The sequence below is a fragment of the Anguilla anguilla genome, chromosome 2 (genome assembly GCF_013347855.1).
Source record: "Anguilla anguilla isolate fAngAng1 chromosome 2, fAngAng1.pri, whole genome shotgun sequence".
In the NCBI taxonomy this organism is placed as follows: domain Eukaryota; kingdom Metazoa; phylum Chordata; class Actinopteri; order Anguilliformes; family Anguillidae; genus Anguilla; species Anguilla anguilla.
Genome location: NC_049202.1, coordinates 11688724 through 11704471, shown reverse-complemented (window position 1 = coordinate 11704471; position 15748 = coordinate 11688724). Strand labels below are relative to the sequence as shown.

Sequence of the window (15748 nt, the reverse complement as noted above, 5' to 3'; positions counted from 1 at the left end):
GCCCCTCGGGGGTGCCCAGAATTGGGGCCTCGGGACCATGTTCGCCTCTGAGCTGCCTGCTGCGCGTCCCGCTGAGGAGAATGGGATGTCCCACAGAGAAACGAATGCTCGTTTGATGCCAGAGCCACACTGGCTGCTAGCAGTGCTGAGGAGGAAAAGAGGACACATAGCATGTGATACATATTTACTCCATGTTTACTATTTTGATTACAATCAGAAATAGCTTTTACTGTGTATAGATATATGTGTGTATATACACATGTGAGCCCTTTCCCAATCACTTTTTTACTGCTAACTGGGGTCTCTGGTTTTTTTGGGGTATCTGTATCCCAAGGTGCATCTGTCTTGTGAGCTGCACACCCACTCAAGGGCAATTCGCATGGTGATTAGCCTATGACTGTAGCTTGTTAAGAGCTCCATCATTTGGCTCACTGGGTGCTCAGTACAAGGAATCATCTGACAGAAACACAATTGAGATTCACATGCAATGCAGGGGGCTCTATTTTTTATTTTTGTTATTCGGTCTATTTTGCGGAAACTACTCCGGGTTTGTTTGGCCTTGTTTAGCCAGGGCTGATAAAGAGGTAATCCCTAAGCAGTGAGAAGATGGAATCCTCAGGTGGGATGCGAACCAAGCCAAGATGTAGCACGTCTGTGTCCCCGCTGTTTCTGACTAATCCTTTTGGGTTTTGTTCACAGCGAGTGTGCCGTTTGGTTTTTTTTTTTTTTTTTTGCGCATTCACAGAGTTTCTAGCCGCTGAATTAATGCATAGGCGTCGTGGATCTTAATATGGGTTTAAGAAAAGCCTCTCAGTAGGTCGAAGATTAGACTAATCTACTTTTAAATCCCTCTTTAAATAGTTTTGAAGAGAAATAAGAGAATTGAACTCCTACAGTATCGAACTGGAAGTATAGATCACTCCTTCCTGGCATTATAACAATAATTGCTTGGGTTTTATCACATGAAATAATTTGCCTTGCTGATCGCATAATTAATCGGTTACCCATTGAAAAAAATTGCTACTCTCAGCAAATTTTCTTTTTTTTTTTTTTCTTTATTTCATGCATTACATTACAGGCATTTATCAGATTCTCTTATCCCGAGCAACTTACACATAGCATTTACATTGCATCCATTTATACAGCTGGATATATACTGAAGCAATGCAGGTTAAGTACCTTTCTCAAGGGTACAGCAGCAGTGTCCTACAGTGTCCGAACCTGTGACCTTTAGGTTACAAGACCAGTTCCTTACCCATTAGACTACACTGCTGCCCTATATCCCCGCAACCCTGCACATTATATACAAATATTGACATTTCCGTGTACAAAAAAAGTTAATTCAATTTCACGGAAGTTTCCTTCCATATAAATCCTAAACCTGCAGTGCAACAGAAGTCAAGTGCATGCCATATTTTCAGGCAGAAAGCTCAGCTGTCAGTCAGCTCACACAATCTACAATACTTGAAGATGACAGAGCACATGCGTTTATAGTAATGTTCCCATTCAAGTTTGCATCCCCACTTTCACACACTCACTGTCTCCGTTTATTTGAATTCCGATAAAAATTACAAATACCAAGGCTGAGACCTTTACTCCAGCGTAATATATGTGGTATAATATTGAGTGGAACAGTTCCTTAGCATATTGGAAATATCTCATTTGTGTTAATGACGGTGTCAGGCTGGGGCACAGTGCTATCTGCGTGCCTTTACATTCGCTCAGTCCTAAAAGGTATTATAAATCAATGTCACTGCAGAGGAATGCATTGAATGTTGAAGTCAGCTGAACGGAGTGATGTTAAACCGTGTCCTTACTGCACCTCCGAAGCTCAAAGTCTCCCCCTGTTGTTCGGCTGCAGAACTGCAATGCGAGTGGGCGACAGGGAGGGGGCTTCATTGGACCAGTTGATGAATATCTGTGTTTGTGTCTGATGTTTAATTGCATTTTTTTCTCCTCACAGGCTTTGGACGAGGACACAGGGAATTACAGTGCGATGCAGTACAGGCTGGTCATTCCATCCATGGCCCGCAAAAAGGACGGCTTTGTGGTGGAGCCGTACACTGGCGTCATTAAAACTGCCATCATGTACAGAAACATGCGCAGGTCCTACTTCAAATTCGACGTCGTTGCGACGGATAACTACGGGAAGGGTTTGAGCAGCAGTGCGCAAGTAGTGGTGAGTATCACTTTGAAAGGAAATTCAAATGTATTTTGTTTTTTTTTTGTTTTTTCTTACTGGTTCACGGCTGACCAGGGCACTGGTTGCCCAGCTCTCCTGCTGGTTTCAATTTTCAGTCTTTAACCCACCACAGCCAATTTCTGGGTCTGTATTGCAGTCAAGTGCCAGAATCTAATCTGTTCAGTGTCCAGCTGCATCTGATCAATTCAGATTGACAGTGGGTGGGTTAGGAAGTGACAGGTTTGGTTCAATCTCAGATACCTAGGTTCTGTGCCCAGGAGCCAAATTAGAGAGATGCCAACGACTGTAAAAATATCCCTATCTTTCCCACATAATTAGCATATTTTTTTCCTGTATTAACATAGTTATGTAATGGATGTATGATTATCATAAGACACGTGTTTTCCATACTGGCAGTTGGTTTCTCTTGAAGCGTGCTGTTGATTGTCTTTGTTAGCGATCTTGCTGAGGATGGGTTTTTGTAAATTGATTTTACGCCATGAGGCCTGTTTTAATAATATATTTTTAATGACATCGGGGGTCCGAGATCGAATCTGTTTAAGTGAATCCACGGCGCGGTTCGTTTGTTAGTTAATACCTAAGAGGAAGCTTCATTTCATTAGGGCGGTGCGAAGGAGCGCTAAACATGGCGAGATTTCCCAGGTGTCTTAGCGACGCTGAAATCTGAATCAGTCGGGCGAACGGCGCGGCTCGCATGCGAACAGCGCCGTCGCTCGCGATTACCCGGCGGCGCCGTGACTGGGAGGAGCCCGCGGGCCATAGGACTGACTCCGCCCCCTTTCGCCCCCAGGTCTCGGTGGTTAATCAGCTGGACATGCAGGTGGTGGTGTCCAACGTGCCTCCCACCGTCGTCGAGCAGAACAAAGACCAGCTCATCGGGTAAGGCTCCTTCAGAAATGGGCCAGTGCGCCTGGGAATTATTATTTTTTTGTTTTGTTTGTTTGTTTTCTTTAGTGTCCTTTCAAATTTGTGTTCATAAGCGCCGTCTCCTCTTTTCTTGCGAAATGCTTTCATGTCAGAAACAAGCAGCGCTCTTAACCTCCGCCCTGTAAAACGCACGGAGATGGATTGGACGGCGGCGGATGAATTAGCATACTGTTTGGTTTCATCAGCGTCTCTCAAACATAAAACGGCGTCTCTCTCTGATTGCTTTTCCTGACAAACAGGCCAAGAAAACGTTGCCCCTCCCCGTGTTCATTTCTGTTAAAGTGATGCATGGCCTTCCTTATAAACGCTGTCATAGATGTCACATTGTGACAGCCCAGTACTGTTTCCCCTTTGTTGTGCGGTAAAAATGGTAATCGCTTCATATTCCATGTAAACAAACACACACACACTCATACACACCCACACACACACACACACACACACACACACACACACACTCATCCACACCCACACACACATCCACACACACACACACGCTGATGCAGAGCTGATCTTAGCGGGACGTGGTTGTTTCATGTCTGTTAGCGGCCCTGACACAACCGCGCGGTCACCCAGGAGCCGCCGTTCCTGTCTCCGGGCTACGCGCGGCACGGCTGTTGGCCGCTCATATAAACCTGTCTGTCATCGCCCCCGTCGCCGCTGACGAGGCTTGACGTCTGACATGAGGCGCGCGGTGGTTTCCGGCGACTCCGGCTCTCGCGCGCGGACGCCCAGATTAGCACCCGGAGCGGTGGGGGCGGTGGGGTGGGCTGGGGCGGGGGCGGTGGGGGGGCCTCAGCTGCAAAGAGCCTGGCCCATCTGGGTTTTTCAGGCCCCAAAGGGGACACATCAATCTGCACTCCACACCGCTCCCCCCTGCTCAGCCCCAGCAGGAAATTCTCCCGCCTGCCACAGGTAATTGGCTCAGAAATGGCCACCCGCTCACAGATGAAAACTCGGGATGTAGCGAGCTTCAGCGGACAGGAAAAGAATTTGCTTTTGAACCGATATCGCTGCAGACACTTCGTTCTAACATTTCGTGTCCCTCCGTCCTGTTTTTCTTCTTCGTTTAGTCACACAAAGCAATATTGTCAAGAAATTAGGTGGTTCCTTTTGTTTTTTTGCCATCCTCCCGTGATGCTATTGGCTGGCTGAAGGGAGTGCTGAAGAACCATTAAAGGTCAAGAGGACTCTTCTCGCACACTGAGGATGGCCAGTACAATTTGATACGCCCTCTTCACCTAAAAACACCATTTCAGAACAAAGCTGAAAGCTAGATCCAATCTCTGCACACATGAGAAGGCAGGCTCAGGCTACACTGATCATGTTCTGGTCATAATTTAAACACCGTGGAATAAAATGTGGGTGCACTTGCAAAGAGGACTGCTTATCATAACATTGCTTTGGAGTATGTATTTCTCTTTGAAGTGAGCTGCCTACTTTCAGAGCAAGCTCGAGATAAAAAAAGCATTTGTTCAAGGGTACAAGGATGTAGTATGCTATTACCCTAATGGTGTTTACTGTGGTTTATTTTTTACATTGCAACGTTACGTTTCCAAAGTGCAGGATCACAATCCTCAGAGCACACAGGGATACGGATGGTCGATTCATCTGATCTAAGAAACAGGATGAGCACTGCTAGATCTTGCCCTCTGGCTTCTGTCTGTGGCCATTATTGATGCATTATTTGTTTATTGTGTCTGCTGTCATAAAGAGTTATGTTATTGAGCGTAAAAACCCAGGGCCCTGCCAAAAGTTTTTTGTGAAGTTTTCCAAATGAAAGATCAAATATCTGACGGAATATATTTAAGCAGTTATGCCTAGTAAAGCCTAACACATCACCTTTTAACTGCCCCATGCTTTTTAAAAATGCAGGATTCTGGAGCGTTACGTTCAGGACCAGATCTCAGGGGCCAAAGTGGTGGTGGAGTCCATCGGGCCACGGCGGTATGGGGACGGGTTCGAGCAGGAGGACTATTCTAAGTCTGACCTTGTGGTGTACGCCATCGACCCTATGACCAACCGGGCCATATCGCGGCAGGAGCTCTTCAAGTGAGTGGAAAACGGATCTTCTCATTTCCCTAAAAAACCCAGTCGTACGCCATCCGTCCCTTTTTGCAGGGACCCTAAATCTTGGTGGGAACCTTTTATAATGAACACATTTCCTCTACACCTCTGCTTGTTTTGGCTCTCCTTAAAGATAACTCCCCTACTCCCCCTCCGCAGACACCTGTGTTCCGCCATTCACCGGTGGCCCGTAAATCCATCTCTGTACATCACGTGACGGCCACCGTCGCCATGAAAACAGCTTCATCCCTTCTGGGAACTGTTTGCTCCAGTGTTCCCACCAGATACCAGGCCCCTTTATCACAGAAACAATATTGTCACTTTCATTCTCTCTCCAAACACGTCCCTGCTCCTTGGTGCAGGCAACCATTTGAATTCCCCCTTAACAAATGTGTAGGGGGAAATGCTTTGAGGGCAAAATGTTAATCTTCCTACAATATTGTTCTGTCCTTGGCTGCCAGTGGTGTGTCACATGAGATGTTGTGTTTTAAAGAAGGTAATTTATGGGGATTTTACTAGAGAGCAGAGTACATTAGTCTTATCACACACGACAGCTTTTGAAGAAAGGAGTGTAATTATAAGAGCAAGCTCACAGATCTCATCTTTAATAAAAAGCTACTTCTGGCACAAAAGTACTATTATAGAGACAGAAGCCTCAGTCCAACAGTTTTAAGGCAGAAACATACTGCCTTCTTTTCGCCATTGATGATGGTGCATGATTGTTCCTGTACGTCTGACTGAATGAATTCTTGAGTTGAATGCCTGCCTGTCACCTTGAAACCATTTTCTGCATGGTTTTTTCCTCCTCAGTGAAGGGCATGGTGTCCCTGTTTCCTGCAATTTATGAATCTGAAACAAAAAAAGGACAAGCCTTTTTGAATTTTAATGAATAGTCTTACAATGAATGGGGTGAAATACAACCCGCAGATATTTTGTGAGCTAATGTCACCAACAAGACTTCACGTCAAAATAATAGGGATTAATAGCATTCATCTCATTCAGCAGCAGCATTCTTGTAGCTGTAGTGTATTCTGGTAATACATAAGGCAGTCAAAAAGCCCTCAAGCCCACGCTTTGAGCAGAAATTCAGCAATAATAGATATAACTAGCATATCAATAAAAATGTTTTGAAAATGGAAAATACTTTGGCTAACACATATTGAAGGTAGGTAGAAAAGCCAATTAACTGGTTTGCAAGTAGAGCTTGTTTTTCCTCAAGAAGTGAAAAAACAAATATGCTTTTCTCAAGAAGTGCTTTGATATTATCGTAAGAGAACTATGTACAGAACAAGTACACAGTTGTCCATTGACCCGTATACAATTCATTTTTATGCCCTTGTTACACAGAAACGCATTTCCTACACGCATTTTCTGCCACGGCGTCATTGTAGGCCAGGAGTTCTCAACCCTGGTCCTGGAGAGCCGCAGGGTCCGTTGGTTTTTATTGTTACTCGCTACTTTTTTATTGAACGATTAAATCAGCTTATTACACAATTAATGTGTCTTGGGTCTGAGCTGGTCACTGGTGCAAAGGTGAACACAGGAAGCAGCAGACACCGGGGCCCTCTGGGATCAGTGTTGCGAACCTTGCCCGAGGCAGTATTTTAGCGTCTTTATGTTTATGTGCATGTCAGAGGTATGCTAATGGCGTAGTAGCGAGACTGAGATTAATGGCGCTGACGCGGATCGCTGTGTGTGAGACTGTGTGTCGGGCCGCTCCTCGCGTAGGTTCCTGGACGGCAAGCTCCTGGACATAAACAAGGAGTTCCTGCCCTACCTGGGCCAGGGCGGGCGCATCCTGGAGATCCGCACCCCCGACATCGTGGCCAGCGTCAAGAAGGCGGCGCAGTCCATGGGCTACACGGAGGGGGCGCTGCTGGCCCTGGCCATCATCATCATCGTCTGCTGCGTCCCCGCCATCCTTATCGTCATGTTGACGTACAAACAGTGAGTACTGAATATCCTTCCGCTGGGGTCATGGGTGACGGGCGGAGTCTGCTACCTGAACCCCGAAGGCATCTGAGATTCGCGCAACGTCAGGAATTCGGAGAAGGCCGCTACCTAATTTGCCGTGGAAACTGCTTCCTCAGCTGGCTTACTCTTCTATCTGAGCTCCATGAAAGCAGATTAATTAATGCCATTTGTGACAAATGTCCAGTCCTAATAGTGGGAGTTGCGGGAGATTTTCTCACTCTGAAACGGCTAACAAAGCAGCATATGGCAGCGTTGAATGTTTGTTTGTGGAGAACAGTTGTAAAGATGCCTGCGATAAATGCTAAAATGATACTGGGGGAGTTCTGGAGCAAATAACCTGTGACTCGAGGAACAGGAGTCCCAGAACAGGATCAGCCCAGACGAGCAGTTCTGTGAAATAAAAACCAACCTCTCATTTAAAGAAATATTTTACATTAAAACAAGAAGTTAAGTCAAATATGTGCTTAAAACAAGAATTTATAGCATTAATTTTCTTAGCATTTTCTTAGTGTTTATTTGCTTCCCTGTTCTCATCCTATATAAAATCTGAAAACAAGGAAAAATAAAATTTCTGGTTTAAGTAAACAAGGAGCCCCGTAAGAAAATGAATTCTATAAATTCTCTTAAGTTTTGCGTCCCCTTGAAACTCTTGTTCTTAGTACAGTGATACGCCCTGAATTGTAGACTCTGTAATCTCAGCAAATTAAACAAATGAAGAACCTGGTAGGACTGGCTTTTATATTTAAAAGCCAGTAATAACAGCCCTCCCAGGTGATGTATCCTATTGAGTTACTTGTTTTCAGTGCAGTTCCAGGCCAGTGCCTTGTGGTAACACAGAGTGATGTACGTATAACTGGCCGCAGCATCAGGGAAGGATATACAGTAAGTAGGCTTGGTGTCTCATGCCTGGCTGCTTAATAGCAAATCCTTTGGTCAATCTGCCTGCCCTACTTGCATTAATTGTGCAGTCCTCCATCCCTGTAGCTACAGCAACTCTGCTGGTTGAGAGTGGAGAGAGTGTGTACACATTTTGTGGGACGCGTGTGCTAGTGCGCAGCTGTCCTGAGTTTACAGAGGACTTTGCAGTAATGGAATTGGCTTTTCGTCAGTTATGCATTCCAAATTGTGGTGGAAAACATGAAGAGCCCCTCCCTAATATATTAATTAAACTGCCCCAGAAAATATGATTACGGCTATGGAGCAACTTCATTGCCACACACAGACCGCATAGACAGATTTGCTGGACTTTACAAGCACACATATCAGTGGCGATTATTTTAAGAGTACAGTGCACTGGTGTAAATAATGGAGAATTTAAAAAAGGTAAAAGTGGCGGCTGTTGGATGGATGTGTGTCTTTTTGATAGTATGCGCACAGCTCATAAACATTGCTGGGTTACAAACTTGTTCAATCAGTACCGAATTTTCCGTTGAGACCTGACATGTTCTGTCAAGTGTATTCTGCATTTGATAGAAACTTTTATTTGAGCATTTCCCTTGTTATCAGAGTAACTTAAAAGGAATTGTATGAATAATGGAGAGTATTTCACCTGGAGCCGTATATTTTTGAAAAATAACTTTAAAGACAGCAAATCATTAAAAAGCAATATTTTGTGAACGGGAGAAAATCAAATTCCATTGAGCTGATAAAATTCCAGCATGTAATATTAACAGTGCATGGACCATTCCAATATTTCTGTGTTACTGACTTTTGCTTTTTTCTTATTTTTCATTGCTCGTCATCAGGTTCAAAGAGTAAGTGTTGTTATTTAAATATTTCATAGAATTATTATCAGTGTTTGTGCATGTATCTGTACCGTATTTCTTTATGTTGTTCAGTTTCAGTGACTTTTTTAGATTAAAGTAGAATAACTTCAGTAATGTGTTGTTGGTAAGCTCTGTCTGTACGGAGTCGTGTATTTGTGTTTGCGTGTATAATGCGGCAGCATGCTCTTCAGGCTCACTGATGCCGTAGCTTTGGATGACCTCTCGACTTATTTTTTGTCTTGGCTGAAGGCGACAGGCCGAATGCGCCAAAACTGCCAGGATCCAAATGGCACTGCCAGCTGGCAAAACCGCCGGGGGCGCTGCCAACAACCTCTACGAAGAACTTGGAGACAGCTCCATGTAAGTTTTAATTTACAATTATTTCAGTTTTTTTCTTTTGTAAACTTACTGCATGCATAGTCAATTTCTGTGCTCCACCTAAAGGTCAGTGAATCTTTATTCAGGAGGTAATAAAGGGAAACATTTTTAAGTTGATCGTAAAGGTTAACAAGACGCGCCACTCTTCAGTCTAATGCTTTCTGGACAAAGGTGCGTTCATCCTTTATCAGTTCTCCACACTTCAGTAGTTTTGCGGCGCATAGATTTAGTGCTGTTTATGTAAGAGCATTTTATACTGAAGTAAAATCGATCTTAAATATGAAAAGAATTTTTAAAAGGCCGGCAAGCCAGAAAAATAATAGGGGAAATGAATGTGAGTTTAAGTAATTGAAACGAATGCAGTGACTAATTTAAGGTGACTGTGACATAATTAAATGTATTGATAAACTGTTAAGTGGACCTGCAACAGGATGTCAAGAGCAATTGTGGAGAGTTTTTTTTTTTTTTTTGCTGTGCTAGTGCAGTGGGTGTGTTTCTCAAGGTTGGTTGAATATTCCTCATCCTCTTATATAAGTGCTCTTATACTGTAGAATATAATTTATTTTATCCCATCAAAGCTCAGCAATCTACATAGAAAACCAATATAAGCCATCATTTCGCACAATCTGTTTGCCAAATGTTTAGTCTAATTCAGAGAATCAAAATCAAATGTAAAGAAAGGAAATGCCGTAAACATTGTTTCCATATTTTAAGGCCAAATCCTACCTACATATTGACACTTCCCTGTTGTCACACTCCACTGTCTTAACTGCAAATTGTAGGCATCTGCAAAGTGTGTCTTAAGACCAGAAACAGGCCAGTCTTCAAAGGTCACCCTTCATATTTGGTTTGTCTGAGGTGTCAGTTGTCATTGTCTAAAAATTAATTTCAGTAGTTCAGAATCACACAAAGAGCGACTGAAAATTGTTTCATCGGTTTTTATAGAATTACTGGATATTCTTTATTCTCAGTTATTCTTACTGTTCATGGTATCATTTTAGTGTTTTACATCTCCCACCAATCTGTCTCTTATCTTTGTCCATTAATTTCTCTTCTATGGATTCAGACTTAAGTAAGTACTGTAGCTCTTTCATTAGCTGGGTCCAAGGCTTGTAGATATATGGTGTAGTGGCTTTGTAGCACTGTTGTTCTGTTTCAAATGTGTTTGCTTCCTTTAAGCATCTGTGATCCAATTATTATTATTTTTTATTTTTTTTTTTTTTTTGGAAAAATTTAACAGTAGTTCATTGTTAAGACATGTTTTTATATTTATTATGCAGTTTAGTGTTTAAAACTTCCATTGCTTTTGGTGTCTGGCATCCTGTCAGTCATTGTTTCATTCTCGACATTTGCAATTTTCTTTACAAATTGGTTACTCATAGTTTACGCCAATACGTTCTAGTATTTATCAAAAAGGTGAAAATGTTAGAGTAGCTAATCGCTGTAGTCAAAACAATTGATAGAAAAGCCAGTGACACTCCGTCATGTATCCAAAAAAAGATACATTTAGCGACATAGTGGTGACTCAAAATCTGTCTTTAAAATGAGGTGATGTTATATGTGCCTCAGCATTCCCAGCCCATGGTCAATGGGCAGTAGATATTTCTTTTTGGCTACAGAGCACCCGGCTCATCTGCATCCTTGTTTAGCTATACTCGTGTGTTGGATTGTTCAGAGGCAGTACAGTGAATGTTATCCTTCGCTGAAACAGAACTTAGAAGCCGTCCTCCCTTTAGTTAGTGAATTCCTATTTACATTAAGCCATTAGAGTGCCCCCCTTCTGTTTTACCATGCTCTCCACCCTCATAACAATGCAAAGAGGCATTGTCCCACACAGCAGAAAATTAAGTTTTTATTTCCAGTAAAAGAAACTCCATCAATAACAATATAGAGAGGATACCATTAGAGTATACACAAGCTATTTATAATTTATCCTTTACCACGGGCATCACTTTTCCAGAACTTTAAAGCACATTGATTATGTACAGTAGTTAAATATTAAATGCGACTACTCCGGGAACACTGATAATAATAAAGGTAATTTATGATAATGAAGTAGAGTTTTAATTCTGACTGATATCAGATCAGAGTATTAGGTTAAGTTTATCCCACAGAGTTTAGTTATGAATATTCGATATGCTAGGCAACAGTATGAGTGTAGAGGGTTATGAAACAGCTGATTTTTGTTTATTTTATTTATTTATTTGCTTAGAGGTTCTGGCCTATACCCTTTTCCTTCCTCCCCTTCTCATCTGCACTTCATTGCTTTCTTTTCCTTCAAGTTTTCTTTTCTTCTCTTACCATTCTCGAACGAGCAGGGCTAAAAGGTGCATGCTCGAGGAGGGTGATCGCCAACGGCTGATTAGCACGTTCGCCTCACGTGCCATCGCTGCCCACAAGCAGTCCACGGCCAACGGGATACTGCTCAACAACCTGCCCAAATCCTCCAGCAACATCACTTTCCTGTCCGACGAAAACCCGCTAACCACCAAAAACCCCCTGTTCGACGACGGGACCCTCAGCAGCCCGGAGCCCGAGGGGGCCTCGGAGAGGAGGAGGGAGTTAATGGGTTTGCAGTCTTCCGGGGGGAAGGACTTGAAGGATTGGTTTCCCCAGGGGGGGTCCGGGAACGCCTGGACGCTGCCTTCCAGGCTCCACAAGGCGCAGATGTACGACTCGCTTCGGCGGCAGGTGGTGATGGACCCGGTGCAGTGGGAGATGGAGCTGCTGAAAGCAGAGGGCAGAGAGAAGAAGGACCTGCACCTGGAGGCCTTCCAGATCGCGGGCCACAAGGGGCCGGAGGCCAAGCTGACGGTGAAGGAGCAGGCTCGGCAGTTCGAGCAGCAGGCCCGGCAGGAGATGAAGCAGCACCAAGGCTGCGAGTCCAGGGGGTCGCTGCCCGCCGACTACCTGCTCTCCACCCTGGAGGGCCTCCAGAGGCCGTTCTCGCCGGTCTCTGGATCGGCCGCGGGCCGAGACGTGCCTCCTTGCATCATCATCACCGAGAGCGACGGCACGCCGCCGCCGAGCCGCAAGCCCACCCCGCCCGTCCTGCGCAAGTTCGGCTTCGCAGCTGCCGATTCTATCAAAGTCCACGTGGAGGTCATCCCCGACCCTCCTGATGTCCCCGCTCCCCCGCCACCTCCTTCTTCCCCTCCGCCACCCCCTCCTCCAACCACTCCCCCGCCCCCGCCCCCTCCCCCAACCGCTCCCTCAGCACCTCCCCAAACCACTCCCCCTCCCCCTCCCCCTCCCCCTCCCTCAGCACCTCCCGAGCCCGCCCTCTCCCCGCCTCCAACCTCCTCCCCACCTCTCCGCAACCCGGCTCCGCCTCCCCCGCCTCCGCTCCCGCCCCCCTGCTCTCCCTCTTCCTCCTCCTCGACCTCCCGCGTGACCCCTGCCTCTACCTTCGTCCTGCCTTCCCTGCCCTCCGTGTCCTCCCTCCGCCCGGTGTCCTTACGAGCCCCACCCCCGCCCCTCCCCACCCAGCCAGAGCCCCCAAAGAGGGAGCTGAAGGGAATCTTGAAAAACATCCAGAACATAGCAGACATAGAGAAATCTGTTGCCAACATGTACAGTCAAATAGACAAAAAGCGGAAGGCGCCAAAACCGCAAGTGTCTGTGGAATCGGAGCCGTCGTCAAATCAGTCCGAGCCCTCCGACCCCCCCGCCCCCCCCGAGGTTACGGATCCCCCAGAAGGACAGGAGGCCATGCCCAAGCTCGACTTGAACCCCATCGTGGAAGAACTGGAAAAGCGCTTTCCCTCCCAGTCCACTGCCCTGTAACTCCTTGTATCTGTTCATTTTTTCATCTATTACTTAATCTCTTCCACTTTTTTTGTTCCTCGTCTTCATTTCTTTAATTTCTTACCTGTTGTAGTATATTTTTAAGTCTTTCAAAACTGTGTATCATGATAGAGCAGGTTTTTTAAGATTGGTTTTATATCTTAAAAATGTTTTGTTTTTGAGATATACAAAGGTTTTTGTATGCTTTTTTAAGTCAGTGATTTTGGATTTGGATTTATACAACATCTACTTTGATTTAGGCTAGAATTATTTTAGGTAATGTGGACACAAAATGTGGAAAAGAAGTGATAAGGTCACACTACTCACAAGCAATCTGATAAGAGAAAAAGCTAAGCATTTGTTGCTTTGCAGTCGTTTCAAATGTGAAACTAAACTTGTCATCCAATCAAGCCATTGTTCAGCTGAACTGGCAACTCAGAATTAATTTATAAAGGTGTTCTGTGGTTCCTCAATGTTGTTGCACTTCACTGAACAGAATATAAAGATTTGCTCACCATCACACTGCATGCTTGTTTATTTTTCTTTCTCTCTTGCATTTCATGCCTTGCATTTTACACTGCTTCATGCTTACTATGGGTCTTGAGATGAATGCATATTAAACAGAGATGTTTATACGTGGCACTGGTCAAGACAGGGAAATATTTGGCCTGTGTTCATTTAACCGTTGTCTTTAGCGTTGACTTACAAAAAATGTGCTGTGCCTGTGAAGTTAAAATAAATGTAACATCAGACTGTAGGTGAGTCAAAGTTAAGGACAAACGTTGATTGAGTCCTGGCCATTGTCTCTGCAGTGATGTCATATAGAATGTGGATGTGTCCTCTCGCCGATATTTCCAGCGTAAGCTGAAAGAGTGTTGATATGGAAAGGGAGCTGTCAGAGAGGGAATTTTTAATTAGTCAAAGGATCAATCTTGTAGCCATTCGGACTCCTGCTTCCTCTGTCTCTCTGGTGTGTTTAATTCAGTAAACATCTTGTGGTAATCCCGACTTTAATCATACTGCAGAAAATTGGTGGCGGAAAATATCTCGTCACTACGTGCGATAATCACTATTTCCATACAGACGGGCTCACTCCATCATTGTTTTTTCTGATTTTCATTTTGAGCCTCTTCAGCGGACTAGCAAGTGGATCAGGCTGCATTTCGAAAATTGTTACAAAAAAAACAGCAATTTCGAAGCATGTTTCCGTTTCCCACCCTTTGGGTTTTTCTCTCCAGGCAGCCAGTCGCATGGTGTCTGTAGAGGAAGCAGCCACCCCTCACAACACTGTCCCCTCGTCTCCCTTTCAACATCTTCTGTTTCAGTTTCCTCTTCCTCATCTGAGGTCCTGTTCACCGATATTCACCGTGAATAGTGCTGGCACCAGTCAGCCGGTATGCTCATTCAGCCTGCGGGGTGGCCATAAAGCCAATTTAATATCCAAATTACTTCAGATGGGAAACACATATTTTCCCTCCCGCTAATTTGGAAAGGAAGTACACCTCAAATTCTGTGACAGCGTGAGGCTGATCAAATGAACGCTGCATCCTCAATTCATCCCGAAATATATCCTGAAACTTTGTAGTGAAAACAAAGGAGCGAAAAAATCTTGAAACCTTGAAATGTTGCTTATCAAGTGTATTAGGCAACAGGCAGCAATGGTCTCTGGTACACCACACTGTTTTTAACGAACAGATGGATTATGGCACACGCGGGATATTAATGTGGTTTCTTTTTTTATTATTCCTTGTCATATTTTATGTTTCCGTGCTCGTTGTAATGATTTTACCGCGGGACCTCTCAGTGGAGGTGGTGCAGCTATGGCTGGATCTCTTCCAGCGCAAAAACCCGAGTGACGCTAGCAGGCCGTTGCTGCATCGCTGCTCGCCAGCGCCTCCGACAGGGAACATAACTCTCCCGCTCCTGGGCCGCTAACCCTCAGCGCAACAAATTTCACAACGGTGTGATTAAACCCGCGATTAGCGCCAGCGCCGCTCTCTGTCACGTGGCCCGGCGCTAGCCCGCTAGCTCACGCGTTATTAGTAACAGTTGACTTCCTTTGCTCGGCCCTGTGGAAGCCCATCTGTCTTTGGCTTTCTAGATTGCGCAGTCTGACCTAATTCAGCGCGGTATCCATCACACGCCCCATCCAGAGAGGCGTGGCGCGGAGAGCACGCACAGGTACCCACGTCAAACCCCCCGTCGGATTGACTGCCGCGTCAGGAAGGGGGTAAAGAAACCCGAAGCCAGGAAAAAAAAGGAAAAAAGATTGTCTCTGAAAATCACAGACCGTTGTTTAGCCATAAATCTTCATTTGCATTCATCATTACTTTCACATCAGTGAACAATTGCTGTAATTTTCTCCTGATAATCAGCAGCCTGGGCAGAATTTTAATTCCTTGACATTAATGCATTTGTTGTAATCAGCCACTGAAAGAGATGCTCATCGCCGCCTTTTGGTTTTTTTTTTATGTCGTTATAATCTCAAAAATCTCCCTTGTCCACAACTTTTGAATGCTAGCAAGCTAGGACTGTGTTCTAAAGCTGGGTCACAACTTGGCATGGTTAGCAGCCTGACCCCCCCCCCCCCCCCCCCCATCCTCCTCCCACCCCCCACAATTCCATTCAGAAGTAAAATGAGCCATCC

The 15748-nt window shown here is 44.9% G+C and overlaps 1 protein-coding gene across 13 annotated transcripts in view; it reads left to right on the top strand.

Moving 5' to 3' along the window:
• The window catches only part of pcdh15b (protocadherin-related 15b), a 204671-nt gene that overhangs the window by 181565 nt on the left and 7358 nt on the right, over positions 1-15748 (top strand). For 9 of the 13 annotated variants that reach the window (XM_035406550.1, XM_035406556.1, XM_035406552.1 and 6 more), the window contains 7 exons: positions 1964-2179; positions 2994-3082; positions 5006-5182; positions 6926-7144; positions 8917-8925; positions 9187-9297; positions 10382-10387. In XM_035406550.1, the coding sequence (XP_035262441.1) occupies positions 1964-2179; positions 2994-3082; positions 5006-5182; positions 6926-7144; positions 8917-8925; positions 9187-9297; positions 10382-10387 (827 nt within the window). The remainder of the gene's footprint in view (positions 1-1963; positions 2180-2993; positions 3083-5005; positions 5183-6925; positions 7145-8916; positions 8926-9186; positions 9298-10381; positions 10388-15748) is intronic. The other 4 variants (XM_035406554.1, XM_035406560.1, XM_035406555.1 and 1 more) reach the window with 3 other exon arrangements.